The sequence below is a fragment of the Mitosporidium daphniae genome (genome assembly GCF_000760515.2).
Source record: "Mitosporidium daphniae strain UGP3 chromosome Unknown contig-26, whole genome shotgun sequence".
Taxonomy (NCBI): Eukaryota; Fungi; Microsporidia; genus Mitosporidium; species Mitosporidium daphniae.
In genome coordinates, this window is record NW_013546545.1 from 19,282 (window position 1) to 46,221 (window position 26,940).

General features: G+C 44.5%; 19 protein-coding genes across 19 annotated transcripts; 13 read left to right on the forward strand and 6 right to left on the reverse strand.

Annotated features, from left to right (window-relative positions):
* Window positions 1-25: 25 nt before the first annotated feature.
* Window positions 26-1,148, reverse strand: DI09_26p110 (ADP,ATP carrier protein; the record flags this gene model as incomplete). Its single annotated transcript, XM_013382784.1, has 3 exons — window positions 26-939; window positions 969-1,018; window positions 1,045-1,148. 3 exons carry the CDS (start codon window positions 1,146-1,148, stop codon window positions 26-28), a joined length of 1,068 nt encoding a protein of 355 aa, XP_013238238.1.
* Window positions 1,149-1,325: 177 nt separating this feature from the next.
* On the forward strand, window positions 1,326-1,917 carry DI09_26p120 (uncharacterized protein; the record flags this gene model as incomplete). The annotated part of the gene is made up of 3 exons (XM_013382785.1): window positions 1,326-1,328; window positions 1,456-1,743; window positions 1,786-1,917. The coding sequence occupies 3 exons, from the start codon at window positions 1,326-1,328 to the stop codon at window positions 1,915-1,917; spliced, it is 423 nt and encodes a 140-aa protein (XP_013238239.1).
* Window positions 1,918-2,362: 445 nt separating this feature from the next.
* Window positions 2,363-3,244, forward strand: DI09_26p130 (elongation factor Ts; the record flags this gene model as incomplete). The annotated part of the gene is made up of 1 exon (XM_013382786.1): window positions 2,363-3,244. The coding sequence occupies one exon, from the start codon at window positions 2,363-2,365 to the stop codon at window positions 3,242-3,244; it is 882 nt and encodes a 293-aa protein (XP_013238240.1).
* Window positions 3,245-3,373: 129 nt separating this feature from the next.
* DI09_26p140 (uncharacterized protein) lies at window positions 3,374-4,351 on the reverse strand (the record flags this gene model as incomplete). The annotated part of the gene is made up of 1 exon (XM_013382787.1): window positions 3,374-4,351. The coding sequence occupies one exon, from the start codon at window positions 4,349-4,351 to the stop codon at window positions 3,374-3,376; it is 978 nt and encodes a 325-aa protein (XP_013238241.1).
* A 477-nt stretch (window positions 4,352-4,828) lies between these two features.
* DI09_26p150 (uncharacterized protein) lies at window positions 4,829-5,887 on the forward strand (the record flags this gene model as incomplete). Its single annotated transcript, XM_013382788.1, has 3 exons — window positions 4,829-5,014; window positions 5,060-5,719; window positions 5,771-5,887. The coding sequence occupies 3 exons, from the start codon at window positions 4,829-4,831 to the stop codon at window positions 5,885-5,887; spliced, it is 963 nt and encodes a 320-aa protein (XP_013238242.1).
* Window positions 5,888-5,998: 111 nt separating this feature from the next.
* Window positions 5,999-6,331, reverse strand: DI09_26p160 (30S ribosomal protein S19; the record flags this gene model as incomplete). Its single annotated transcript, XM_013382789.1, has 1 exon — window positions 5,999-6,331. One exon carries the CDS (start codon window positions 6,329-6,331, stop codon window positions 5,999-6,001), a length of 333 nt encoding a protein of 110 aa, XP_013238243.1.
* A 144-nt stretch (window positions 6,332-6,475) lies between these two features.
* DI09_26p170 (uncharacterized protein) lies at window positions 6,476-7,890 on the forward strand (the record flags this gene model as incomplete). The annotated part of the gene is made up of 2 exons (XM_013382790.1): window positions 6,476-7,359; window positions 7,437-7,890. 2 exons carry the CDS (start codon window positions 6,476-6,478, stop codon window positions 7,888-7,890), a joined length of 1,338 nt encoding a protein of 445 aa, XP_013238244.1.
* Window positions 7,891-8,356: 466 nt separating this feature from the next.
* Window positions 8,357-9,070, forward strand: DI09_26p180 (uncharacterized protein; the record flags this gene model as incomplete). Its single annotated transcript, XM_013382791.1, has 1 exon — window positions 8,357-9,070. The coding sequence occupies one exon, from the start codon at window positions 8,357-8,359 to the stop codon at window positions 9,068-9,070; it is 714 nt and encodes a 237-aa protein (XP_013238245.1).
* Window positions 9,071-9,338: 268 nt separating this feature from the next.
* DI09_26p190 (U3 small nucleolar RNA-associated protein) lies at window positions 9,339-10,974 on the reverse strand (the record flags this gene model as incomplete). Its single annotated transcript, XM_013382792.1, has 2 exons — window positions 9,339-10,298; window positions 10,324-10,974. The coding sequence occupies 2 exons, from the start codon at window positions 10,972-10,974 to the stop codon at window positions 9,339-9,341; spliced, it is 1,611 nt and encodes a 536-aa protein (XP_013238246.1).
* Window positions 10,975-11,088: 114 nt separating this feature from the next.
* Window positions 11,089-13,674, forward strand: DI09_26p200 (glycoside hydrolase 15-related protein; the record flags this gene model as incomplete). The annotated part of the gene is made up of 3 exons (XM_013382793.1): window positions 11,089-12,339; window positions 12,383-12,757; window positions 12,826-13,674. The coding sequence occupies 3 exons, from the start codon at window positions 11,089-11,091 to the stop codon at window positions 13,672-13,674; spliced, it is 2,475 nt and encodes an 824-aa protein (XP_013238247.1).
* Window positions 13,675-13,828: 154 nt separating this feature from the next.
* Window positions 13,829-15,968, reverse strand: DI09_26p210 (uncharacterized protein; the record flags this gene model as incomplete). Its single annotated transcript, XM_013382794.1, has 2 exons — window positions 13,829-15,697; window positions 15,738-15,968. 2 exons carry the CDS (start codon window positions 15,966-15,968, stop codon window positions 13,829-13,831), a joined length of 2,100 nt encoding a protein of 699 aa, XP_013238248.1.
* A 1,649-nt stretch (window positions 15,969-17,617) lies between these two features.
* On the forward strand, window positions 17,618-18,193 carry DI09_26p220 (putative repressor of RNA polymerase III transcription; the record flags this gene model as incomplete). Its single annotated transcript, XM_013382795.1, has 3 exons — window positions 17,618-17,669; window positions 17,699-17,874; window positions 17,933-18,193. The coding sequence occupies 3 exons, from the start codon at window positions 17,618-17,620 to the stop codon at window positions 18,191-18,193; spliced, it is 489 nt and encodes a 162-aa protein (XP_013238249.1).
* A 308-nt stretch (window positions 18,194-18,501) lies between these two features.
* Window positions 18,502-19,101, forward strand: DI09_26p230 (uncharacterized protein; the record flags this gene model as incomplete). Its single annotated transcript, XM_013382796.1, has 1 exon — window positions 18,502-19,101. One exon carries the CDS (start codon window positions 18,502-18,504, stop codon window positions 19,099-19,101), a length of 600 nt encoding a protein of 199 aa, XP_013238250.1.
* A 22-nt stretch (window positions 19,102-19,123) lies between these two features.
* DI09_26p240 (uncharacterized protein) lies at window positions 19,124-20,471 on the forward strand (the record flags this gene model as incomplete). The annotated part of the gene is made up of 5 exons (XM_013382797.1): window positions 19,124-19,217; window positions 19,246-19,483; window positions 19,510-19,584; window positions 19,612-19,729; window positions 19,764-20,471. 5 exons carry the CDS (start codon window positions 19,124-19,126, stop codon window positions 20,469-20,471), a joined length of 1,233 nt encoding a protein of 410 aa, XP_013238251.1.
* Window positions 20,472-21,118: 647 nt separating this feature from the next.
* Window positions 21,119-21,712, forward strand: DI09_26p250 (uncharacterized protein; the record flags this gene model as incomplete). The annotated part of the gene is made up of 1 exon (XM_013382798.1): window positions 21,119-21,712. The coding sequence occupies one exon, from the start codon at window positions 21,119-21,121 to the stop codon at window positions 21,710-21,712; it is 594 nt and encodes a 197-aa protein (XP_013238252.1).
* A 638-nt stretch (window positions 21,713-22,350) lies between these two features.
* Window positions 22,351-23,103, forward strand: DI09_26p260 (uncharacterized protein; the record flags this gene model as incomplete). Its single annotated transcript, XM_013382799.1, has 1 exon — window positions 22,351-23,103. One exon carries the CDS (start codon window positions 22,351-22,353, stop codon window positions 23,101-23,103), a length of 753 nt encoding a protein of 250 aa, XP_013238253.1.
* A 237-nt stretch (window positions 23,104-23,340) lies between these two features.
* DI09_26p270 (uncharacterized protein) lies at window positions 23,341-23,709 on the forward strand (the record flags this gene model as incomplete). Its single annotated transcript, XM_013382800.1, has 1 exon — window positions 23,341-23,709. The coding sequence occupies one exon, from the start codon at window positions 23,341-23,343 to the stop codon at window positions 23,707-23,709; it is 369 nt and encodes a 122-aa protein (XP_013238254.1).
* Window positions 23,710-23,911: 202 nt separating this feature from the next.
* Window positions 23,912-24,985, reverse strand: DI09_26p280 (uncharacterized protein; the record flags this gene model as incomplete). The annotated part of the gene is made up of 1 exon (XM_013382801.1): window positions 23,912-24,985. The coding sequence occupies one exon, from the start codon at window positions 24,983-24,985 to the stop codon at window positions 23,912-23,914; it is 1,074 nt and encodes a 357-aa protein (XP_013238255.1).
* A 201-nt stretch (window positions 24,986-25,186) lies between these two features.
* Window positions 25,187-26,351, forward strand: DI09_26p290 (uncharacterized protein; the record flags this gene model as incomplete). Its single annotated transcript, XM_013382802.1, has 3 exons — window positions 25,187-25,580; window positions 25,686-26,086; window positions 26,142-26,351. The coding sequence occupies 3 exons, from the start codon at window positions 25,187-25,189 to the stop codon at window positions 26,349-26,351; spliced, it is 1,005 nt and encodes a 334-aa protein (XP_013238256.1).
* Between the last annotated feature and the right edge of the window lie 589 nt (window positions 26,352-26,940).

Sequence of the window (26,940 nt, forward strand, 5' to 3'; positions counted from 1 at the left end):
AATCAAACTATAAATGAAAAACAACCTACTGGAGCCGTCTAGGGGTCCCAAGTCGCTCTGCGAGAGCTTCGTATACCACAAAGGAGATCGCCGTTGCTGGTGCGACCTTCATATAATTTATCGAAATACCAATGTACAGCCCTCGAACGCCAGATGTCCGATAAATATCGGACAATGCCTCGAAAATTGAGCGATATACGGGGATATGTGATGCAACGCGATCCAGTTGCATTCGACGCCGAACAACGTCAAAAGGATACGCTGCTGTCTGCCCGCAGGCACCTGCGACTAGCCCTGCAAGGAACTTTTTCGCAACATTCTTATCACAAGAAAAGATCCGTTTCAAGGTCTCAAAAACGCAAAATGAGACCCCAGCGTACGGTACAATTCCGCAAAGCGAGGCGGAGTAGCCGCGGTAAAAGCGCGAAATTCCACCAGCATCAAAGAAAATCGTAGAAAGAGTTCGTCCCCAGACCCGACCAAGCGCAGGCGGAAAAGACTGCCCAAAAAAGAGCCGTGCCATTGGCGATCTACTACTTCCATAAGTGCAGAAGACGTTCTTGGGAGCTTCAGGCTTGATCCTTGTCGCTGAAGCGACATCAGAGTCTAAAACAACGGCAGAATTAGAGGTTGCACTACCACTGGTAGAAAAATCATGACCTAGTTGGTAAGCTAATCGCGCGCGTATCATATCCAAGGGATATGTGAGAGTAACTGCTGTGGCGCCGGCCATAGACCCACATAGGAGTTTATGAAGCGAATCATATCCTATGCCTTCGGGCAGATGAATCCACCTCTTGAATTGCTCATAGGCGAGAAAGTTTGTCCCAGCATATGGAAAAATACGCAGGAGCATGGCAGAATGTCCGCGGTAAAGTCCAAAAAGACCATCGCGGTGAAAAATAATTCTCATCACACGGAAGACCCCAGAGATGCGCCCTACAAAAATTGCGCAAACAGCTAAATACCGGCGTATGGGACGACCTCTGGCTTGCGTGCCTGAAAAAGGATCTTGATCCTAATAATGAGGGGGCTGCCATTTACCTGTCAAACGGCGCAATAACACTCTTTGCTATGCAGCCGGCCAGACCTCCAGCGAGCAGTGTCCGTAGCCGGCGCTGTGTCTCGGAGAGCTCCGCAACCTCCATCGTCACAAAATCAAAAAATTTAAAGCTTCTCGAATGAATGGCTAGATTTACGCATATGGACAAGTTAAGTTCATTTATTTTAAGGTTATTAACGAATTTTGATTAACAACTTCTGAGAATACATTCCAGGAAATATTTTAAATAATTTCTAAATTAAATAGTTAATTTAATCTACAAATGGTAAGCCATGCTCAAATCCATTTCCCAACTGCATCATTTTCATCCATTGCCTCTAGGCTTTGTTTGCTATGCGGCCTGTGTGTTTCATTTTGTTCTTTTATTTTTTGCTTCTATTTCTTACCGATAGGGCCGCGTACGCACAAAAACTGTCAAAAAGGCTGCTCGCCACATTATTGAAAAGTATTACACCCGCCTCAACCTCGATTTCCAGACTAACAAGCGAACATGCGACGAGATTGCCTCTATTCAGTCGAAGCGCTTGCGCAATAAAATCGCCGGCTTCATAACTCATCTGATGGAGCGCATCCGTCGTGGACCCGTCCGTGGAATTTCCTTCAAGTTGCAAGAAGAGGAGCGCGAACGCAAAGACAATTACGTGCCCGAAGTTTCTGCTCTCACCTTGCCTGCCATTGAAGTAGATTCTGTCACAAATGTAAGGATATTTTCTGATATGTAGGACATGCTTTCTGCTATCGGCATGTCCGCATTGCCTGCAGTCAAGGGTCCCGAGCGCAAAGGTAGTGATGATGTTGAGGGTCGTCGTCCATACACTCGCAAAGAGCCGCACGCACGTAAGCAACGTCTCTAAGCAATAAATTTAAGACAGTTCCTCTTTTGAATGGCTCTCTAATGTCTACTGTTACTATCACTTCCTAATCTCTGCATACACATGCTGTGTTCGGGTTTCTATGATAATTCCAGTAACCCTTCCAGCTAGGCATCATTTTTATTTACACCGGCTTTGAACGGTACCAAGATACAAATGACTATTTGGGTCTTGCCCATATAACCAATTGGAAAGAATGAAGCGAGCTGATAAAACAATGGCCTTCGATTTACGGACCAAACTTAATTTGGGCAACCTTCTTATATAGCTATCGCACCTTTTGACATTATAAGTGAGCGTAAGCTACTTTTAATAAAAATAAATCCCAATAGAAGAGATACCCAGTAAGGGGAGAATGCAAAGTAAAAAGCTCTCAATGGGAAACTGCCACATTGCGTTGCTCAGGTTAAAATTTTCGCTTTTTCAAATGCTCGTTTCAAAGCTTCATCCCATGCGGTGGCTATCTGTAAAGACCGCTCCAGAGGCGGCATCCGCTTTCCAAGCAAAGCTAGTGCGCTTGCGTAGTGCTACTAGCCTTCCGCTACTTCGCTGCCGTCAGGCGTTAAATACCGCCGGCGGCGACGAGAATCAGGCTCGTACGAGCTTGTTCGCCGAGCTAGCCTCTACTGGGACTCCCGTCCACATCGAGCGGACCGATAGTTGTGCTGATCCACGCAATTCTGGAGGGCATATTCTTTCCGGGGTTTTGATCGGTCATGACGCCGCTACGTTGCTTCAGCTCCGCTTTTCTTCAGATTTTAGCTCCAGGTGTGAACTCTCGCGCACTGCTCTCTGCAAGATACTTTTATCGGCCCCTATAAAAGACCAAAATTTATCTGGCGATTTTGAAACAGGCAACATGTTTCGCTCGCTCGCTGCCCAACTGCGGGAACAGCTTTCCGTGGCACGAATTGAGCATATTCCCTTGACTTCACAAAGTCTTACAGCATGTTACATCCACCCACCTCTTGCCGTTCCGGCTAATCAAGCTAATGGGTCAGTGACACTTGGAGAACGCATCGTTGCAATCATAGAATTTGAGGCCTTGGAAGCTGAGTATCCAGTAACTATAATGGGATCTAAAGAGGCCACCTATGCTACGATGATGCGAAAGATCTGTCAACAATTTGCTGCCGAGGGTCCACTTGTGCAAGGTGGTACTATGGACACATTCTTGAACCGTCCTTTTCTCTTTGACGCAGCGAAAAGTATCCGTGCTGCCCTTACGGAAGCCGGCATCAGGGGCATCCGCCGGGCGGTGCGGTTCGACAATGCTCCCACACCCCTCTGTATTACCAGTAACCACTAAGTCTTTTCATATACATTTCGATGTGTGCACAGTGAAACTCGCCATATGATGTGTACAGTAAACATTTACATCCGGCCTTTAATACAAGTTTAGCTCTAATGGGGCGGGGCCAATGGCCGCCTGGGCTTGCTAGCGGCGAGTACGTTTACTAGCAGGATGTTCAGGTCTAGGCACTAACTCTTCATTGCGGGTCGCGATACTCATGGCAGTCGACGTGAAAGAAGCAGAAACTGCCCCCCGAGTTCCCCTTGTAGAAAGCGGCGGGGCATAAACATCACGCGAAGGCATTGGAGCCGCCCCAGGGCATGTAATGGTAATGTTGCTTGGCAGATGTCGCAGCTGCATCTTTTCAAGTCCAAGCTTCCGACATTCCGCCTGTAATGCGGACGGCTTCTCGCGGATACTCCGGAAAATTCGATCAATACTTGGCGATGGACTGGCAGCAGGTATCTTCGCAGACTGAGCAATCGCTATTAAAGGCTGCCTATTTCCGAGTTTCGAGATGTTTTGTGGCTGATTTTTTGCTACTGACGCGACCCCTGTGATGACCCGAATAATGTCTGCTGAGGTAAATGAAATTCCGGTCACAAGATCTATAAAATTTCGCCGGGAAACATTGAGCTGTTGGATTGTCTCTGCGTCGTAGAGCCAACCACTTGTACGTATAGCAACAATAGGGAGATGATCCGTGAGTGTCCTCCTGCTCACAGGACAAATAGGCTCATGTGTAACAGGATCAATTTCCCATTTAATTGGGATAAAGCGGCTTTTGCCTCTCTTGTCAGTGGATTTATCCTGGCATGGGGCATGGGACCCATCAATGATCTGGTCTGACACCTCAGTCGTAGCGTCTGTTTCATTGGTTAGAGAGTCTGAAATTTCGCTGGAAATAGCGTGCTTGTCGTAGAGAAGACCAGTAATGGTATCAAGCATAGGCTGCACACCAGGAGCAGAGCCCTTGCCAAACAGCTGAGAGAAAGAGCGATTGCAACATCCAAAGGGGAGGTGATATCCTTCTGCATACTTTCTTGGTGCTGCTTTTGCCCCACCGAAATCAGCTGCCCATTCCCCATGTGTGATGTAAAGCTTGTCCGTCCACTTTCCCATTTGAGTAGCTTTTTAATTAATTTCATCCTTGTCACAAATTAAAATTTTGTTTAAATTTCATACTGAGACCATGTCGCACCAATGGGGACCACAATAAAGCATCCACTATCCTGTTTCAGGGACAATTGAGTTGGGCTTACCCATACACCCAAGTGTATCCTTTCCATTTTATTGCTAGAATTATTTATGCATTTGTGGATAGAAACTATAGATGGCGGGAAAGATGCGGAAGGGGTGATGGAACAACATCTGCTGAAGAGCTCGTTAAAAAACAATGAGACGCTATATAACCAGGACTGCAGTGGGCGTAAAAAGAAACTCAGGGTAAGATTTGTCGATAGCAACGGAAAACTGACAAAGCCCCGAAAAACATCTAAATATAAAGAAAGGAAAGAATACCCGTTTCGATTTGAGAACACGAGTTTCCATGGCTTAAAATACTAAATTTTTATTTTTTTAAATTTTATTTCATATCTGATGGATCGCATAGAAAATGCGTTTCAGCAGGCCGCTGCATTTGCTGATGCATTTGAGCATGAGCAAGCAATAAAGGCTTTGATAGATGGCGGGGGTCTTGGTCCGTTGCTAGGAAAAGGCGCCGATCTTATACCACATCTGCCCACCCTTCATCTTTTTGCAAGTATAAGTCTAGAGCTGGATGATGTTAGTGCAGCCGCTAGTGTATCAGTTTGCATCGCTTTCCAATAGGCATATGAGTTGGCTATTGAAGCCTTTCCAAATGAGCGTGGTAGCTATGTCTTTCTTGCACCACTGCTTAGCGATCCACGAGATGCACTTGAGCTTTACACAAAGGCTCTTTCCCTCAAAGAAGCGACTGAAAGCCCATCATTAAATGATCCTTCTGAAAAACAACGCTTCGTTCAAGGATCACACCCAACCACAGCTCAGATCCACTGTGCAATTGCCGAACTCTGGATCACCGACCTGTGCAACGAACAGGACGCGGATGCGATTGCCACTGAGCATCTTGCATTGGCAGCGATGGAAGATCCTCTCTCCGCCGAAGTTGCGTATCTTCAGGCACAGCTCTTTCTCAATCAGTCGAATAAGATGGCTGCTCAGGTAGCTTTTGAGCGTGCCCTTTCCCTTCTTCCCATAAATAATGATCAAGAATTGGAAATAGAAGAGAATCAGATGCCGTCCATGGAGCTAGTGCTTCAAATAGCCAAGCTTGGCATTGAGCTTGAGGCATATCGGCAATCTATTCCTCTTCTAGAATGGTCTTTGGAGCTGCAAGATGATCTACCTGACCTTCATTATCTACTTGGCCTTGCCCTTCTCTCTTTACCGATGGAGGATGAGGAACGAGTGCTACTCGGACGGGAGCATTTACTCGCAGCGAAAAAGGTAAATCATCCAGCCTCACTGTAGTTGATCCTAAAATTTGATGAAAATGAGGCCAATATTGAAGAAGCACACGAAGAGCCTTCAGCCCTTGACGGCTCCACTGTTGAGACGGCATCATTCGAAGATATGTTGGCACACATTGAGGAGCTTCTGGCCGCTTCCGATTAACTTATAAACTGTAAATCCGAGCTGCAGTACAATCAGGCAGCATCAATCTGACCTCGCTTAGGCAACTTGGGATCCATTATAAACGCAAGTATTTAAATTTATTACAATGGGCTATTTGTTAGCAGAGCCCTGGGCGGCGGCGCGGCGGCGAGCGGCTGCGGCCTGGGCAGCCTCACGATTGATCTGCGCTTTGGACTTTGGAGGCTCACCGCGCGTAATTGTTGGCACAAGTGCTCCAAGCTTGCGTCCAACCATTTCTTCTCGCACAACGAGCGGGGTGAAGGACCGACCCGTGTGCACGAGGAGTTTCGCACCAACAAATGCAGGAATGACAGTTGACGAGCGTGCATATGTGATGACACCTTTCTTTGTAGCAGCATCCTCCTGTATGGCCTTGAAGAGTCTAAGGTCAAAGTATGGCCCCTTCCAAAGAGCCCGGGGCATTAGGAAAATTTGTAGTAAAAATTGGGGTCGAATTAACTTTAATTTAACCCCAAAAATGGAGGTGAAATATTGTAGGCTAAATTTAAAAAATCAGGCAACCAAAACAGAATGAAATTATTTTTAATTGACAAATTAAAAAGCTAAATGGCCATTCGACTCTTTTCAACACCCACCCAACAAAGTTTGAGTGCCAATGCAGGCCCTTCCATGCATTTAAATACAGTAGATTCAGGTAAAAGCAGCACTGCTTCTGACTTGGCCTTTGGTGGGATTGCACCGTGGCTTATCACTACGCTCGCATCACTTGGGATCAAAACGCCTACAGAGGTACAGACTGCCTGCATTCCTGCAATTCTCGGAGGCCACGATGTCATCGCTTCCTCAAGAACTGGTTCTGGGAAAACTGCTGCATTTGCGCTACCAGTTTTGACGCTTCTTTCACAAGATCCATTTGGAATTTTCGCTCTGGTTTTGTCGCCAACACGCGAGCTTGTACTACAAATCGGGGAGCAGTTCAAAGCATTTGGTGAGGGCCTTAAGCTGGGGGTATCTATCGTCATCGGAGGCCTTGATATGATGCAGCAGGCCATGTCGCTTGCCAATGATCGTCCACATATTGTGATTGCAACCCCTGGAAGACTTGCTGACCTTCTCCGCTCCTCGCCTGATCTGAAAAGAGCATTTTCTCGTCTAAAATTCCTCATCTTTGACGAGGCTGATCGCTTGCTGGGTGAGGAGTGTTTTCACAGTCCCGTGGCGGAGATAATTTCTGCCTCATCTGAGAAAAGACAAAATCTCTTCTTTTCTGCAACGCTTCCTCGTTCGATTGTTGATAACATTCGTCTCATGCTCCCTAAAAAAGAGCCATTTATCTACAACTGCAAGGAGTCATATGAAGGCATCGCCTCGCTTGTTCAACGCTGCGTTATCATTCCAAGTCAGGTAAAAGATAGCTATCTGGTCCATCTTCTTACGACAGGGCCATTTGCTTCTACCCCATCGATCATTATTTTTGTAGGCAAGTGCAAGTAAGGTGTCTTTTTGCAACTAATCTCACTAGGACGGCTGAACTTCTTCGTTTGACTTTCAAAGAGCTAAAAATCAGATCCACGGCTTTGCACTCACGAATGTCCCAAAAGGAACGCATTGGGTCTCTCATCAGATTCAAGGGAGAAGTTGTCCCTATCCTCATCACAACGGACCTCTCTTCTCGTGGTCTCGATATTCCAGCTGTACAGCTGGTCATCAATTATGATGTACCCGCCGATCCGCGGACTTATATTCATCGCATTGGGAGAACCGCCCGAGCCGGAAAAGGTGGACAATCAATCACATTCATCGGGGAAATAGATGTGGCTCTCTTCAAAGCTATTGAAGATGAAATGAAAAAAAACTCGACATTTACATCCATCACTCCCCTTGACGAAGAATTTATCAAGGAAAGTGAAGTCCTCTCACTCCTCAATCCTGTCAGCAAGGCTAAAAGAATGGCCTCCATGGCACTTTTGGATTCTGGATTTGGAGAGAGGGAACGGAGGCGCAAGCAGAGAGAACCATGAGCCATTTGTACCATAATTTATTGAGGACGAAATAAAACATCTATTTAACTAAACGAGCAGTTTACAACGGTGACGCACAAGTTTAACGGAGAAAGTAAACTCGAATCTTGGTTGTACTTTCAAGTGGCCCTTAGTTCTCTTCAGTTGGTTAAATATTTTCCAAGCCATCAAAACAGGCGGAGTACCGGTTGGGAAAAGAACGCACATGTGCATTTTGAAAAGTAAACAATTAAAATTAGCGCTGTGAAAAAACAGAAAAAGATAGAACTTACAGCACGCAGTATTCCCATGCGGTCACCCATCATAGTACTGACTGCGCCAGCACTGGCTTGACTTCGGGGATCGGACGAGACCCGGTGTTTTCCAGTGTGTATGGCCGTAGATATTGGGTTGATAAAATATTTTAATATATATTTATTATTTGAGCATCTTTCGAAGCCCGATTTGGATATTTACAATTTGAACGATGCCAATCTCAGCCCTCTCCAGGTCTACATCTAAAAAAGCATTTGGAATCATTTTGCTGCTTATATTTTCAATTGAGTTTATCATTTTTATGGTTAGCTTTATCCCTTCACCCAGCTCTCCATTTAAGATCTCATTCTGGGCGATCAAGGATGATGGCTTCTATAATAGCGGCTATTCCTTGTGGTCCTGGATTGGTGACTCAACAATCTCGCCTCAAATGAATTTCTCTTTGTCATTGTTGTGCTTATCGGTTGGTATACATTTTTCGATAATCATTTTTCTGTCGATCTTTTTTTTGATTTCCTGGAATGACCGGATTTTTCAAACTGCTTGTGTGGAGCCAGATAAAAAGATAACACCTTATTCTGTGGTTGCAATTCTTATCCGAGGGACTTTTTTTATTGCACTTATTGCATCGCTTGCCCCAATTGTGTTATATGAGACTTTTATTCTTCGGGCAATAGATGCAGATTATCGGGGGTTTCAAGCTCGGTCTGGTGCGCAAGGGGTTCATCAAGGGCCTTCCTTTTATCTATGGTGCATTTCAATTGCGCTGCACATATCTGCCATATATTTAGCCATTAGAATTACACGACCTGCAACCACTCTGGATTACGACGATGAAGAGGATGATCATGATGATGGACTCAAGTCAGAGGGTGAGATAAAGGCATTTTCTACTATTGCATTTAAAAGAAGACTGAGTTCGTGAATGTTTCCATTGTAATCCAGATTCCAGACATCATGCCCCAATTGCCTTAGACTGTATCTAAAGTGGACAATAAAACTATCCACAATTGAATTTACTTGAAAAAACCCCGGATGGTAAACCGAAACGAGCTGTCGCTCAAGGGTCCTTGTAAAGCGTCTATTGGAATATTACACCATCATTACATACTACCTTGGCTCTTTTAAGCAAAAATCAAAATTAAAAATAATTATTAAGTTCGGTGTAGGGTAGCACTGGGCTTTGCGATTGGCTATCCCTTTCTCTTTAGTGGGAGGGGCTTGATTACAAGGCCATTGAGATTCTGTGAAATTCTAGGGGCTATCTTTTTCTGCAAAGTAGAAGTAGGGTTCCACTCTTTGCCCACAGGTATCAAGTAGCTCGCAGCGTTGAATTGTGCCTCATTGTCATATGGATATGGAAGCCGGCTCAGCAGATATTTACGTTCTGTCTGTTTTGGGTCGCGCTTTTCTCTGATGATCACATGGGGGAGACGGGCATCTTTTCGTTTTGAAGGATCAACACCCTCTCTGTCTTGCAGGTTTGGATTTGGGATCAAAAAAGGCCTTTTCCTTTTCAATTTTTCTTCCGAAATCCCGTGTCCACCCCAGGAGCCCCAGCCGACAAGTGTTGCATCTACAAAAGGCTTTGCAACCTCATTTGCAGCCACGGAAAGCTTTTCTGAAGCAAATTCTAGCGCGTCCGAAATCACGCCTTTGTCATGCTGAAATGCCTCTGCCACAAGCGATCGCTGAAACTGAATTGCCGAGTCGTTCTTTAGTAGCACCGGTTTTGAGGAGAGTTCTTTGACATTTTCTTTCGTAAAATTATTTTCTTTAATTTGCTCCTTCCAACTCTGTTTATCCTTTGAAACGGAAGAAAAGGATCTCTGTCCCAGGAGAATTTCGTCATCAGAGTCTTCTTGACTGTCATGATCGGAAATATCCTCGCCATCTCCAGAGTCTTGCTGATCAGAATCAGAGGCGGCAGGTCCGGCACCTTTTTTCATGAACTTTAATGTCAACAATGAAGACGAGGAGGCTGGGGGAGGAGAGTCTTCTTCATGTTCCTCTGGTTCTTCGTCGCTGAGGTATATCTTTGATTTCAGCCTCTGGATTCTTGTTTGCTCTTCTTGAGCCAATTGAGCCTCTGGAGAGAGAGCACTCAAATGCTGAGTGCCCCTTTGGTGTCTGTGCTTCTGCGTCATTCGTTCCTAGGGAATAAGAAATTTTTCAAACTTTTGCTCTCGCAATTTCTGCTTTAAGAAGAGCCTTCTGGGAAGGCTCAGATTGGCTCATTTCCTTAGCACTCTTTGCTTCACGCTCCTTCTTTTTTATCCTATGATACGCCTTGCTCTTTATTTTTGCACTCCTCTTTTGTTTCTTCTGTTGGAAGAAGAGAAAGGAGCGGAGCTTTTGTAGATCAATTTGCCGCTCCCTAGCCAAATCGGGCGTAAGCCCCTGCAATGGATCTTCAAGTGAATTGGGTGTTTCTGCTGAAAGAATTGAGTCCATTTTTTGTTCCAGATCGCTTTTGGGCGAAAAGCTTTCAAACATCGACTTCGACGTGGGTATGGGGGCACAGGCTCCCGGTCGCGCTGTGGAAAGAAAAAGAGACTCTGCTTTTCTGTTTGAGGTAATTGCTGGAAGCCATTTTGAAAGGTCCTTTGAAACTTGTTCGTATGCTGCAATCCGTTTGATTTTCTCGGATTTAAATTTTGGAAGCGGCTTTTGAATTGGTTGCAGATTTGACGAAATCTTTGCAATCTTGTCGAGCTTTTTATCGCTATGAATGGTTTTGACAAAGGATCCTCCTTCAACCTCAAATGCCGCTGGCGTGGACGGCCCCGGTTTGCGGGCAGCAGCGATCAGGTCGTCTAAGGTAAGCATAAAAAAGTTTTTGGGGCAAATTTTTTTTAAATTTAATATATTTTTAAACTTCCTGATAATGTGTCATCATGCACCATGAAACCTTGATGGGATGTGTTGATGTGGATGGTTTTTATGAGCCCACCGTCGGGAAATAACCACCACTACAAACCAATAGAGAACTATGGTGTGATAGGGAATATGCACACCGTTGCGCTTGTTTCTCGCCATGGCGCTTCTATTGATTTTTTTTGCTATCCGGATTTTGATTCGCCGACTGTGTTTGCACGCCTTTTGGACCATGCAAAGGGCGGTTTTTTTGAGATTCTGCCCTCAGATTGCGCTGTGTTTCATCCGCGCCTTCAATCAATATACGGATGCACCCCAAGGACCGGACAAAAAATACGCACAAAGCAGCTCTATTTGCCATCTTCAAATATCCTCGTCACGCGGTTTTCAGGTAAAGAAGGTATTTCGCAAGTGACCGATTTAATGCCTGTCAAGGAGAGTGGAGCGGCTTCGCATCCATGGATAATTAGAAAGTTGGAGTGCATTCGAGGCCCTGTCTCCATAGACGTCAGGATATGTCCTGCCTTCGACTATGCGCGATCTGGACATACGCTATATCGCTGTGATCTGCACAATAGAATATTGTTTGAAAGCCGCTTTATGACAATGGAGCTATGCTGGGTCCTTCAGAGGCCTTCTGATCATGAAGGGAGCATATGCAGATCTCACATTCAGCACGGAGGGCGACTCGATTGTTCTTGCTCTTCGCCTACTGCATTTTCGATCTGGAAAGTTGAGGATAAAGATAAGCGGAGGCCTGGGTCCATGGCTACTTTTACCCTTGTTGAGGGCCAATCCATGCTGTTTGTCCTACGTGACATTAGCAATCCCACTGAGCGTGCAAAAGTAGATTCTCCATCGTACACGTACCTCTTGGACCTTATTGGCGGGACACTTTCCTTTTGGCATTCATGGATTGCAGGTTGCACATACAAGGGCCGTTGGCGGGAGATCGTGCACCGCTCTGCTTTGCTTTTGAAGTTGCTTACATACGCACCTACAGGCGCCATCATTGCCGCTCCAACATTTGGGCTGCCAGAAGAAATTGGTGGCCTCCTGAATTGGGATTATCGATTCACTTGGATTAGAGATGCAGCTTTCACTGTATACGCCTTTCTCCGCATCGGTTTCAAAGAAGAGGCGGTTCAATTTATGGAATTCATCGCTAGACGTTGCATGGAAATCGGGACATCAGAAGGTTCCTCATCACTGCAAGTTTTGTATGATATTCGTGGCAAGTCGCCTTCGGCGATGATCTGCTCATATCGAGCGCGTTCACATTGGTATCCGGAGCAAGTGAATCCCGATTTGGAAAATGTAGACATTGGCGGTCGTTATGAGGGAGGTGCTTCTTTGATAGAAGACTCCCCCCCCTCTCATGCGCTCTTATTCTCCAAAAGAAAATTCACCAAGTTCTGTAGAATTTTCTGCGACACTGCGTGCACTCTACTTGGAAGATAACGAATGTGAAATCATACTCCCTCATTTGGATGGGTATTGCGGCAGCAAACCCATACGAATCGGAAATGCTGCTTATAACCAGACGCAGACAGACGTTTACGGGGAACTTATGGATGCCATCTACTTGGTTGATAAGTGGGCACGTCCCCTCTCCTATGATTACTGGAACGTTATTAGACGCACTCTGATACCGCAGGTGTTGGCCACATGGCATTTGCCGGATCATGGCATCTGGGAGCTCCGGCACGGTCAACGTCATTACACATATTCCAAGGTAGGCGACTATAAATATTTAGGCGTTCATATTTTGGATTCTCTTGAGGTATTTATCTCTATGTGTAGGTGATGTCATGGGTCGCCCTGGATCGCGCAATTCGCCTTGCTGCAAAGCGGTCATTTCCATCAGAAGCAGAGAGCCTCTGGCGCCCTGCTCGCGATGCTCTCTTCGAGGAGGTGATGGAGCGCAGTTGGAGCAAGGAGCGTCAGGCTTTCGTTCAATACTACGGTTCTAACGATCTGGATGCTTCCTCATTAGTGATGCCACTTGTATTCTTTCTCTCCCCCCTCGATCCCAAGTTTCTTTCTACTCTCAGAGAGACCCTAAAGCCTACGCGCATGGGTGGCCTAACGGCGAACAATCTGTGTTTTCGGTGGTCTTTTTTGGAATCTTCATCTCCAGTGAGATTGCCTCAAACTTTGGTCCCTTTAGCTTCAGATGATAATGCTGCCGCAAATGTAGACTCCATTGTTCCCGTTGTTGATAGCATTGTTCCCGTTGTTGATAGCATTGTTCCCGTTGTTGATAGCATTGTTCCCGTTGTTGATAGCATTGTTCCCGTTGTTGATAGCATTGTTCCCGTTGTTGACAGTACGGCTCCTGTATTGCTTGAAAATACGATTGACGCGGCAATGATCTTGAAGAACGAGGGCACCTTTAATCTCTGCTCCTTCTGGCTGGTAGAGGCAATGGCCAGGGCGGGTTCAAAGGCAATGCTCAACGATAAGCACTTTCTTGATCTGGCTGTTCTCAAATTTGAAGATATCATTGGGTATGCGAATCACTTGGGGCTTTTTTCAGAGGAAATTTCGCCCAGCGGCGAAGCGCTTGGAAACTTTCCACAGGCATTTACTCATCTGGCCCTAATCAGCGCTGCGTTTAACATTGACCGGAACCTTGACGAACAGCACTAAAAGCCTGCATTTCTCTGCTTGCTCATCATTACCATTGCACTAAATGATCTAGCATACAACGGATGCACCTAAAAGTTATTTTAGGGTTAGATATTTCGCGATTTTTAATTGCCATTGTCGCACAGGCTACTGCTGGCCTTTTTGCTTTAATTTTTTATTGTACCATTGTAGCGGGATAAAATAGCGCGGGCGATATGGGATTCCTAACCCAAAAGCATAAATCTTGACCGTGCAGGTTTTTTGCCGTTGCAAGAAGCGATTCATCATAGATACATATGCCATAGCCGCTACCTGTGACCATGGAGAACCCATTTGAGGCAATATGTCGTTCCTGAATCGGGTTCACCACTATAAACCCAATAGCGGAGATCATATCCTCAGAGGGAAAACTGTGGGGCCTTTTAGATTTTAACTTGCAATGCTCTCCGGCATTTTCCAACGTATCCTCCACAATTGAACTTTCCTCTGGGATGTTTTCCTCAGCTCCCAGAAAGTCATTACGCCATGAAATCGGCGGAGGTATTATCGATTCGAGCTCTGAAGCGTTCTTTGTCAGAACCTTTCCTGCATAGACAATGGAACCGAAACAGGGTCGCCCTCGTCCGCTCATCACGATTGGAGTAATTGCAATGGATGAGAATATATGGGTCTTTGATGCATGCCGGACATGATCTTGATGCAGTATTGATTCAGACTTGAAAAGGCTTGCTTGGGATAGTGTTGTCGTTTGGATGATATGGAGAAGCAGTTCAGAAGGGGGCATGCGGACACGGCGCTTAGACGGAGGAAGCCGCGATTCAGGCCTCAGTACATATGTTTCAAAATCTCTCGCAAGGGCTTCTGAAAAAACTGGTGTACCTGGAAGGTAAAATGGAAACACCAAGTCAAGGTTTTTGGTATCTTTAGGGTTCAACAAATGAATTTGCTCGATAAGTGTTCTCCTTTCGGAAAGCCCAATTGGGATAAAGGAGTTTGTATAAATCAGCTGCCTCCACAACTCGACGCCCCGTGAGGCGGGAAGTATCAGTTGCACCCGTGTGGGTGACTTTGGAATAATTCGAATTTCATACGATGCATCATCTTCTTTCAGTGTAAATGCAGAGTGGCACGGGGATCCATTTGAAGAAGCCCCTGAAACAAAGTTCTCTGCCACCTTTTTCTTCTTGGTGCTGTTCCGGACTGTTACTATGCCCTGCACGGGTTGAAGCTTAAAAAGTTCAGTTAGCAGAGAAAGCGATTTTGGCCCGAAAAGCTCGAATTTACAGAGCCTTCCAATAAGAGACTCGCATGTCTGAAGTAGGCTGTCTTTAATTGTACAAGATATCGAGGGATGAACCCATAAAAGATAATCAGTCCCGGTCGCGCCTTTAGCGGATTCAACGCCCACCACACCAAGGAATTGCGTCTCTTGAAAGACAAAAAAGCAGGAAATGCAATGTCCCATCATAGAGGCATCCTGATCCGTGTAGCGTATATGGCAGTCCTGATGGGCAACTTTCCATTTGAATGGCGTGCGTTCTGAGAGAATAGAGGCGAGGTTAACATTTTCGGGCTGGTTTTGCAAAAGGAAGCACTCTTCATATGAGAGGTCATGTAGAGTGCTGCCAGAAAGGCCTGCCCGAATGAGCGGGCGATAAACTTTAGAATTGCTTTGTAGGGCGATTCGGTAATTCCAAAATGTTGCCATAGCAAATCTCTTTGCATGCCAGTAATGAGTCTGTAACCAGAATGGTCGTGAAGCAATTTCTGATTTCAACGTTGAGAGAGATGCAAATGCTGCCGAGGCAAGTCTTGAATGCAAAAGAGACTTTTTGCACTTTCGTTGAGATTTACGCGAGAGTCTTGGATGAGGGGCCTTATGAGGGCTTCCGCCAAACGTGCTGCCTAGTTGACTTTGATCAATAGCTTCATTTGATGTGTTGGAATGTGGGATGGAAGCAACCAAAGCCGGTTCTGCCTTGTCGTTACGCTTCTTGATGTGCGACACATTGGCCGCAGCCTGTAAATCAGCAAAAACTAACTGCTACCTCTAGCAACGAAGCATGACGATGCCGCCGGGGTACCCTTTTTGGGGCATGGCTTGCCGTTCTTCTCCTTAGGTGTTTTGGAAGCCTCTGAAACACCCTTTTGGAAGATGCAAGTCTAGAGTCCCGCATTGCGTTCAGCAGGGTTTCAATCTCTGCTGCTCGTGAAGCGGCAAACGAAACAGGATCGAGCAGGTCTGGAAACGTTGCCGGCTTTTCTGTCAGGGATTTTTCAATTTCCAACCGGCGTTCTAAAACAAAAAAACGCATAAAAATGCAAAGTTACTCTTCCTCTTCGATAATTCGCTGGCCATGGGAATTGGGAATAAAAAATTCGCCAAGTGCAAATTATTTGATTAATCAATGTCGCTCAATGTGGACTCGAACATGGACATGGACACGCCTATAGAGCCCTTGTTTGCAAGGCATTTTTGGGTAAGTGTCTCGTGCGCATGGTTGACGTTTATAGCGAAATTCGCTGCATCACCATGCAATTGCGGATTTATTATGCAAATCAAGACACTCCCAAAAGTCTCTTTCCACATTGAAAGCCCATTTTCATGCAAAGTTATGATGCACGAAGTGCTAAATGATTTAGGTACAAATGGATAAAAATGCAAGCCAAAAAAGAGATGCATCTTTTGGAGTGCAATGCAATCTTTGTCGAATATCCGTACGTCGATTTGGCTTACAATGTAGCAACATTCATGCCCAAGTTGAAAAATGCCACGAAACATATGCTGTGCTGATTGCTGCGCGGCAACAATTGGCGTCAAATGTCAAGCGAATGGCAATGATGCCAATGAAGGCCTTTTCATTGCGCATGAAGCAAGTGACGCAGCAGGTATGCAAATTGCCTGGCCTTTAGAATATTGTCAACATCAAAAAGTGTGCAAGTGGCACAAAAAAGCTGTCCAGTTTGGCTGCTGGGGTTAGTGAGGCCACTTTCATTACCATCTAACAATAGCTGAGGAAAAAATACGAACGTCTTGTGCAAAAGCAAGTAACCCTCTTACGCATGACTCCAGAAGCAAAGCTCGCCGGAAAGCTAGAGGATCTTTCCAGAAACGTGCACATAATTGAAGATCAAGTGCAATCCCTCGAAAGAAAGCTCTCCTCTGCCACCAGAGCTACAGAAAGGCTGATTTTGGCGGCGTTCGATGTATGGGCATCGCCCCTCAGTGCAATGTAGGAAGTGCAGGAGGTAGAGGAAGAATTGATGCTTCTTGCATCGCAAGTGCACATCCAGTACGCTCTTCTTCAGCAGGAGTTTTCGATGAAAGAAATTGAGGTATGGCCTGCTGATTGACAGAAAGATTTCCAAAGAAATATGCACCATATTTTCAAAGCGGAAAACAAAAGAAGATCTGCTGGCATATTGCCTTAAATATGGAAATGGAGAAAATGGCCCCGAATATAAACGAGTCCCAAGCATCGATGTCGATTCAACAAGCCGGATCTTCCTGTCAAACTGCTCGCTTTTCTCTGATAATATCGATCCGCAATCCATTCTCGGCTCCATTTCCAGGTATGTTCGGCAACAAAATGGCGTAGGAAGCTCCCGTTGTCTGAAGATGAAAATTCTCCGCTTCCGATCATCCAATCAATCTCGTTTGAGCAATGAAAGTTTACAAATCTCATTAAAGGTTGTATTATTACGCACATAGGCTATTAATTGAATTGAATCGAGTTGAATTAACCCAAATTAAATTAAATTAAATCAAATTAACCTGGGTCCGCAGCTTAATTATTTGCCGATGTGCGCAATTTAATTGGGGAGAGCAGATGTACTGATGATCAAATTTTGATTCAATCAATAGCGCAACATGGCCATTACCAGAAATTATTTAATTGTTTTTAAATTTCAATGAGGTACTTGGAGCTTGATACTTTGAATCCAATAAACTACTTCCTCTCCCATGTGGATACTAGCGATAGCAGCAGGGTTTACGGTCGAGTCGAGGCATATTCGTGTATGTCCATGATATCTCATTTTCCAGGTAAATTTGCTGGCCAAGACAAAAAGCTGTACAAGAAAATAAAATCAGAAGATGACATAAACTTGCGGCAGCAAAAGGTTGCCAAAACCTCACTTGCCCGATATTCGTCCTCTCGAGTCCTTTATCACTTGATCGCATGTCTCAACCAGATATTTCCAGACTATGACTTCAGGCAAGTGGCACTAGATTTTTATCTTTCCTAGTGACTTGACGATGGAAAATTTTATCGAACAGAAAGGAGGCATGTATCCGATAATCGAGTCTGTCGATACCACTCTATTCAACGCCGGCCTTACTTCAAATATGTATCAGATGAAGGATTTTAGTCAGCAATTTTGGGGCTGCTTAGATAAAGTCATCCACTTTAAGGATTGTCAGATTTTCTCCTACATTCCAGACGTCGATTCAGATCCCTTTGGAGAAGAACATAGGCGATGCATGTATGTCAATTATTCATTCTTCCCTATAGATGGTCCATCAATTACTTTTTTCTAAATAAAAAGCAACGGCGGATGTTATTTTTTTTTTGTAAAGCCATGCCGTAAGGGGACAAGTTTTCTTATTCTAGATCAACAGGCCCTTTGCTGTCGGAAGACGTCCAAGGCACGTCATCATACATAAGGTACCCCATTTGTACGCTAGATAACTATTCAGAGCATTGGCGCGCGATCAGATTCACGATGAATTCTACGGCCACCACCACCAACAATGCTATCAGGCGTCAAGGTCGCCCTCCCCAACCGTTTAAGTTAGAATGTAAATTGAAGATTTGTAAAATTAAAAAATAAATTTTATAGTTGACCATGACTTCGACCATGCATAGGAAATCAGACTCTGGGAAAAAAACATCCGATTTTGAGGAGTCCACAAACTTTGTCGCTGCATTGATGGCAGATATAACCGCAACTTGGTCGCACAATGCAATTGCAAGCTTACCATTGACCGATTACAGAGAAGCCACTTCTGCAGAATCTGCCTTGTTTAGCTTCAAGCGATTCACAGACATGCACATCGACGACGAGTCGATGCTAGAAAAGTCGAAAATCCAAAATTCATATTTCTCGTCCGCGTTGAGGCTAAAGCAACTTTATGCAAAGGTTTCTAACCAACCGGGATCAAAGTTCACGCCAGAAATAATTGCACTGATAAAGGAAATTCCATTGTTCCAATTTCCAATTGATCGTCTACAGGAAACGTATGCCCAATTTGAACAACAAAAGGCATCAACCCTACAAAAGAAGGATGATTTTGAAGACGAAATCAAGTTCCTTCGGACCAGACTCTCCCTATCCGATATGGAGTTTATCCGAACAGATGACCAACTAGCTATTTTGGAGGCCGAAGTAGACAACTTGGAATTGGAAATTCAAAGGGCTTCACATGGTCTCAATAAAATAAGCTAGGGTTGGAATTTCTTTTTTTGAAATGCAAAATTCCTTAATTAATGATTTTGGCCTCACCAAAACGGAGATCGAAAGATATGGACGCCAAATAATACTGCAAGATTTCGAAATCACGGGTGATTCCATCTCGGCTTATTTATTTAGGGCAAGCCTGCTTAAAAAAAGCATCTGTGCTGGTTGTGGGTGCTGGCGGCATTGGATCTCCATTGGCCCTTTCTCTTGTCTGTTCTGGAATCGGTATATTTGATGGCTTTTCTTTAGGAAAAATAGGCCTAGTTGATGATGATTTTGTTGAAGCAACCAATTTGCACAGACAGACTCTTCATACAGAATCCAGAGTGGGACAAAGTAAGGTGTATTCCGCTGCCACTGCATTAAGAGAGTAATTTTGCTTGGTCTTTTCGTTAGACATCAATCGGATTGTATTATTGAGCCGATTGAAGCATGGCTCGATGTTGAAAATGTGTCCAGCCTAATTGAGGGGTAACCAGCTTTTTTGACCGTAAATAGATATGATGTTGTATGCGATGCCTCTGACAACATCCCCACTCGCTATCTTTTAAATGATGCTTGTAAGCGTGCAAAGAAGCATTTGGTTTCAGCAAGTGCGATCGGATGGGAAGGGCAGGTATGATAAAAGGCAGCTTATGATTCTCCATTAGATCATTACATTTCTTTGGTCAGAGGAAGACTCCAATGCCCCATGTTATAGATGCCTGTTTCCTACCCCGCCATCGTCTGAATTTGTGGTGAAATGCAACGACGGCGGTGTTTTGGGACCGATAACCTCCGTTATTGGTCATCTCCAAGCGCTGGAGGTCATCAATCTTCTGAGGGGCTCTCCGAATTATTGCCAAAAAATGCTCTTTTTTGATGGAAAAAAGGGATTGTCAAGGTGCATTCAATTGAGAAATAAGCGAGTTGATTGCCTTGGGTGTTCGATCCCGTTTGCGCCGTTGGTTGAACTGCCTTTGCAATCGTGCGAAATTCCCCTCGAAAATGTGGGATTTAAAGAGTTGTCTGTTTCTGCCCTGGCCGTTGGTGTGACGGGTCCCCTACTTTTACTGGACGTACGGCCCTCCCATCATTTTAAAATCGGCTATTTGCGAAGCGCTGTCAACATTCCTTCAAATGTGATTTTAAGGATGAGGTCCATTGATGAGCTGTTCATCAACATTGAAAAAGTCCTCTCAAACCTTAAGGACACTCCCCCCCTACATAGCATATGTGTAATGTGTCGCCGGGGGATTGACTCTATTCACGTCTCGAACCACATACTGAGGCTCTCAGATAAAGTTTCTGTATACAATCTCAAGGGAGGCCTTCTGGCCTGGTCTCGAGAGATTGATCCCAATTTCCCCATATATTAACGTGGCCATTGGATCAATGTGGGGAGGATAAAGTTTACTTTTGCACAAGACCTTGCTTGGTACTACCGCTAAATATGCCGAATTTCTTGATATTTTTATAAATAAAAATCGCACAGGCGTTCCCACATTTCCCATGGCCTTGTTGGTAGCTGGCTTCATCTCAATGGCCATTTTTTTCGTGGTGTTTTTCGTGCTGGCCTATTGCCTTCAAAGGTCTTTTATTTACATCCCCAAACTACCCAAAATTTACCACCCCTTTCCATGCACTCCAGATAAAGCGGGATTCGCCTATGATGAGAACACGATTTTATCATACCACGTCGGAGACTCCATTGATGCACTGTCGTTTAGCAAAAGCGTGAAAATTTCGATCCAAACAAAAGATCTTGTCAACATCAAGGTCTATTGGCTCCCCTTCAATTCACTCGATGGAAACGCCTGTGAATGTCCTGAAAGCTTGCCAATCCTTATTTTTTTCCATGCCAATGCTGGCGACTATGTTAGCTTTGTTTTTTAAATACGGTAGGAGTTAAGGATTCCCATTGCGGCGAATATCGTGGGAAAGCTAAAGGTAAACGTGCTTCTTCTCTCGTACCGGGGCTACGGCGATAGTGGCGGAAGTCCCTCAGAAAAAGGGCTACTCTTAGATGCACAGGTATGGGGCTGGGTTATTTAAGCTTCAGGCGGTATTCTCGCTTGCTAAGACAATTTCGCCGAAAGGAAACATAATTTTATATGGACAGTCGATAGGGTCCGCAGTGGCTTTGGGATTAGCCGCCACTCTGCAACCCGATGAAATTTCGGCGATAATCATCGAAAATCCCTTTCTCTCCATATCGAAGCTTGCTCCAAGCGTACTACTGATGGACCTTGATTTCTTTGGGAAATTGATCGAAAAATTTATAATTATAGACAATTGGAATAATGAAGAGTCGTGTAGGAAGATTTCGCAAAAAGAAAAGGATGCACATCTTTTCATTCCGGTTCTAATCTTGTCCGGATATATGGACTCCATGATTTTGGGAGAGAAACATTCCAAAAGCCTGTATTCAATCCTTTCAAAGGAGATGTTTAGTGCCATTCCTTATAGTTTCACCAACAAAGTGTCTAGCATTTGTTCTGAAGACAAGAAAAAACAATGGAGTGTCTTTGAAGATGGTAACCATAACGACACCGTATGCCAGTATGGATATTTTTATATCATTGGGGCTTTTTTAAACAAGTTTGTTTTTGAGAGGTAAGCAAGTAGATGTAGAAACTTTTAGTTGCACATAATGGGTTGGAATGGGGATCTTTTCGCGGTAGGCCCATTTTAATAAAGCCTTTTCGCGGCAAACCCATTTTAATAAGCCCGGTGTGTGGCATAGATATCTCTCATTTTGGGAAGGCGGAGGCATTCGATTTTCACCTTTGACCCCATGGAATGGGATGTAGCCGAAATTAAAGGCACAAATTTGGTTGCTTTTGTGATTATCAGAAAGCCAAGCACGTAGTATGGAACAAAAATCGCGCCCAAGACACATGTGCACACTCCTTGTGCAAGCAAAAACTTACTGTAGCAGTAATTTACCTGTCGTTTGGGTGTCGTTTAAGTGTCGTTTAAATGTCGTTTAAGTGTCGTTTGGGTGTCGTTTAAATCTGTTCAATTGATTTCTAGATTAATGGTTGCACATGCCCCATCAAGATGTGTGGCATGATCATCAACAAATGCCATTTGCAGCGGCGAGGGTTACCTGCCCTCAAACGGGCAATATAAACTCGAGTAAAAGCGGCCGATTTCATTGGGGCTAGGGTCAAAATAGTTAAAGATAAAAAAAAATTTAAAGCTTTATGATGATGGCCCAGTCTGTAGCTTCTGGATGCAGTAAAGGTATCCCATATGTTGCGGCTTACCCTCATAGAATGCGCAGAGCCGAGCAATTATCAAAACTACCAGCAACAGGGCCACGACGATTCAGACATTGAAGGGCCTTCACCATGGATCGAATGGTTTTTATCCCAGCCGGAGCATCGATACTTTATTGAAATAGAAGAAGAGTACATCATGGATCGCTTTAACTTGACTGGACTGCCTGCATCTGTCCAGCACTTTCAACGTGCGTTGGACAGGATCACCTTGGATTCTGAAGAAGTTGCATCCATTTTCGATTCTTCATCCTGTTCGGGCTCCACCTCAATCAGCAATGACGAATCGTCAGATTCACTAAGCATTGAATCGTCTGGACGTAGTACATCATTGATAACCATGAATACATCCTCCCGGTCCTGTGGCTCCGAAGAGGGCGAGGCCAATGCATCGAAAAAACGGATTCAAGGCTCGCACGAGGAATACCGCCTAAAAAAGCAGATCCATGCGTCTTCTCTGCATTTGTATGGGCTAATTCATGCCAGGTATTTGACGACGTCAGCTGGAATGGCCAGAATGTATGCCAAGTGGAAGGATCGCGCGTTCGGCTGCTGCCCACGGGTATTTTGCCGCGGATTTGCCCTGCTTCCGGTTGGCTTGTCCGACCTCCCTGAAAAATCGTATGTTGTCCTATATTGTGGGAGCTGCGACGATATTTATCGACCGAAAAGCACGCAATTCCACCGTAAGCGCATACCCATGTGTGGTAACTATTTTAGATATTGACGGTGCTTATTTTGGCACGTCGTTTCCGCACCTCTTTTTCCAGCAATATAAAAACTCGCGGCCTCAATCCAAACACACCGACTATTACATTCCCAAGATCTTTGGGTTTAAGCTACATGCGTCCACACCGATCCCATTGCCGATACCAGTAGTTGAGCCGATGCTGCCCCCAATCGAAGTAACTGAAGAAAACCATATCCATTAATTAATAAAATTGCAATTTTAATTTTTGTCAAAATGGGCATTTTCGCTCATCGTCCAAGGCGGTTTTCTTCCCAACCAGCGTCGGACATGCTGCCAAAGTTTAGCAAGATAAGATTTGCAGCGCTTTTAAAGCGCTCTGACTCTGATAAGGCCGAAATCGCTGCACAGCGCGCCCACAGGCAAAGCTTTTATAAGAGACCACATGTTCCAACACCAATTCCCCCACACCTGGAAACTGCCGAGCAATTTCTGGGTGCCCTTGGCCGGAATTTGGTCAACCACGCGTCCAAATTTGCGTCTTGGGATGCGTTTTTCAAAACAACATCTAGTGCAATGGAAAAGCTCGGAATCGGATGCCGAGAGCGGAAATACATCTTAGCATGGCAGTATAATTTCAGGTAGGCCCTTGTGGTTATTGTTACCACAACTAGACTCGGCATAATGCCAACATATGTACCACCGTCAACTAGATCAATTAAGAAGGGATATTGGCCAGATAATAAATAAAATTCGCTTTATTTGGGCCAGTTAATACCGCAGAATGGGATCAGATCGAATGCAATGGAATCGGAAGCGCGCTTAATTAGCACCGTGGCAACGGCAGTTAATTCCGGGAAGGATTATTCCAGGGATACGATGCGGAGGGCGGCTGGTATTGGTCATCTCTAAATGGCGAGGTAAAAAGATTTGATGATGGAGCGGCCCCAGATCTAGCAAGTCTGACAAAGCGCTTCTGCTGCCTTCGGATCTTTTCGATCCGACTAGCCTCGCGGTTGTTTCCACAACACCAAATAGAGGACAATACCACGATGGCCAATATGAATAGCGAGCCAAATAGAATGTAATACGGGTGTAAATTCAAAAAGTACTTTCCATGGATATTATCGGAAAGAGGAGATGTGGCCGATAAATTTGAGTTCGAATGCATGAGATCTGAAGATTTGATGAAACCCGCACAAAAGCCAGGATTCTCAAACGAACCGTCGAGCGGTAAACATTGCCCGTTTGTAAGGAACTGCCGGTTCGACGCGTTGAATATGCCCGGAAAGGCTTCGAGGAGCGAAGAGCTGGAGCAATCTTGCTGTGAGTAGCAATGGATGCGACACTTCAAAGAGGACTCTAAATCACATCCAAGCCCCTCGGCACACATCGCGCTTGAGGTGCAATACTGGTTCAGCGATCTTCTGGGAATGCAGAACCCATTGACCATGGAATATCGGCGCTCAGTTGCTTCATTGCCCACCGCCACAACAGACAGATATTCTCCATCAGATTGAGGGCTAGGATTAAAAGGGAGCTCTTTTCCGTTTTCATCAACAAAAATTCCACAAAATTCATTAGCAGCACAATCAAGCGAGGAATGGCATGACATTGAATGACACCCATTGAGTAAAGCCTCGGAAGAGGCTTTAAGATCGCCTCGTCCACAGCCACTGGACCCATATCCGTTATATGAGGCAAACCCGAGCATTGAGAGCAGCCACATCGGCTCCTTGTCCGACACACATCTGGAAGAAATAGAATTGCATCGCATGCCATCCCCACATGTATGCGCCCTCACAAAGCGTTTACATGGACTGCCAGGCTTCGAATTGCGGACGCATTTCTTGCTTTGCATGTCGCAATGGTCCGTTATGGGGCAGTTGTGGGATGTGAGGCATCTTTTGCTATCCGACATGGTAGATGCTGCAGATTTTAAGAAAGTTTTAATGGAAATTCATTATTTAGCTTTCGTTCCTTGGTTTGCAATCGGACCAATCATATTTCAAAGCATTTAAAAAGATTTTAAAATATTTCCAATCAAACACGTTGATCAGTTTTGAATTTTCAGTTATTTAATGTTTAAAGATGGAAGGCCGCCTTTCCCCAAATTTACAAAATGTCCGCCGTGGAAACTCTTTTGGATGCCAGAGAGCCATTTAAATTTATTGGCAAATGGAAGAAATCGGATCCGTGTATTTCCGAACGTCCGGCTGAAGACGTCGAATATGACGAACCGCACGCTAAGCGTCGGATTGCGATTCTGGAATCCCACCCCGAAGTCAGACATCTTTATGGCAATTGCCATTTGACTTTTTTGGTGTTTATATTTGCTCTCATCATACATGGGATGGTTGCACATTTTTTGACCCATCTTTCTTACCCAATTATCGTTTTCTTGTCGTTTTTTGTTGGCGGAACGGTTTGCCAACTTATGGGCGTCATTATTCACGAGGCCACTCATGATTTGATATTTCCAAATTCTTTGCTCAATACAATGGTCCTTTTTCTTTGTAATTTGCCCATTCCCATCCCTATTTCGGCATCTTTTAGACGGTATCATTTGGATCATCATGCTTTTCAAGGCAAGGTGCACATCTGTTAATTTATCTCGCTAGGTGTGGTTGGAAAAGATCCAGATTTGCCGCTTGAAATTGAATATCATCTGATCCGCGGGTCTCCTATCAAAAAGTTGATATGGCTTCTTATTTATCCAGCAATGTATGCTATCAGAGGCGCATCTTTGAAAAAAGTACCCTCTGCTGCCGAGGTTGTCAATGTAATTTTTGTGATCGCTTTCCAAATGGCATTATATCGCTTTTACGAATGGAATGCCTCGTTTATTCTCTATTATTGGCTCTCATTTTACTTTGGGTATACCATTCATCCAGCGGCTGCACACTTTATTCAGGAGCACTTTACATGGGTGGACGGTCAAGAAACATACTCTTATTACGGAAGCTTAAACCTTGTTTTCCTAAACATAGGCTATCACAATGAACACCACGACTTTAGTCAGGTAAGCTATTTTGTTCCTTTACGTCCACTAGATTCCTTGGATTTACTTGCCCAAGGTAACAGGAATAGCTCCAGAGTTTTATTCTGAGCCCCAGTATTTTTCGCACAAATCCTGGGTTAAAGTCTACATTGATTTCATCTTTTCAAGGGAATTAGGTCCGCAAAGCCGGGTCATTCGAACATATGAAGCACATTTGAATGGCCGAAATATGATTTCGTCCAAACGCCTTGCTCGTCAAGGCAAGAATAACAAGCTTGTTAAATAAAATCCAACTTTGCATGTGACCAGCATCTGGTCTTCAATAGTCAGGTTCCATTCGCAATTATTTTTAATTACGTAACATGTACACTACTATTCTGCCTTCGTCTCAATAAGCATCAAAACAGGCGGAGTACCGGTTGGGAAAAGAACGCACATGTGCATTTTGAAAAGTAAACAATTAAAATTAGCGCTGTGAAAAAACAGAAAAAGATAGAACCTACAGCACGCAGTATTCCCATGCGGTCACCCATCATAGTACTGACTGCGCCAGCACTGGCTTGACTTCGGGGATCGGACGAGACCCGGTGTTTTCCAGTGTGTATGGCCGTAGATATTGGGTTGATAAAATATTTTAATATATATTTATTATTTGAGCATCTTTCGAAGCCCGATTTGGATATTTACAATTTGAACGATGCCAATCTCAGCCCTCTCCAGGTCTACATCTAAAAAAGCATTTGGAATCATTTTGCTGCTTATATTTTCAATTGAGTTTATCATTTTTATGGTTAGCTTTATCCCTTCACCCAGCTCTCCATTTAAGATCTCATTCTGGGCGATCAAGGATGATGGCTTCTATAATAGCGGCTATT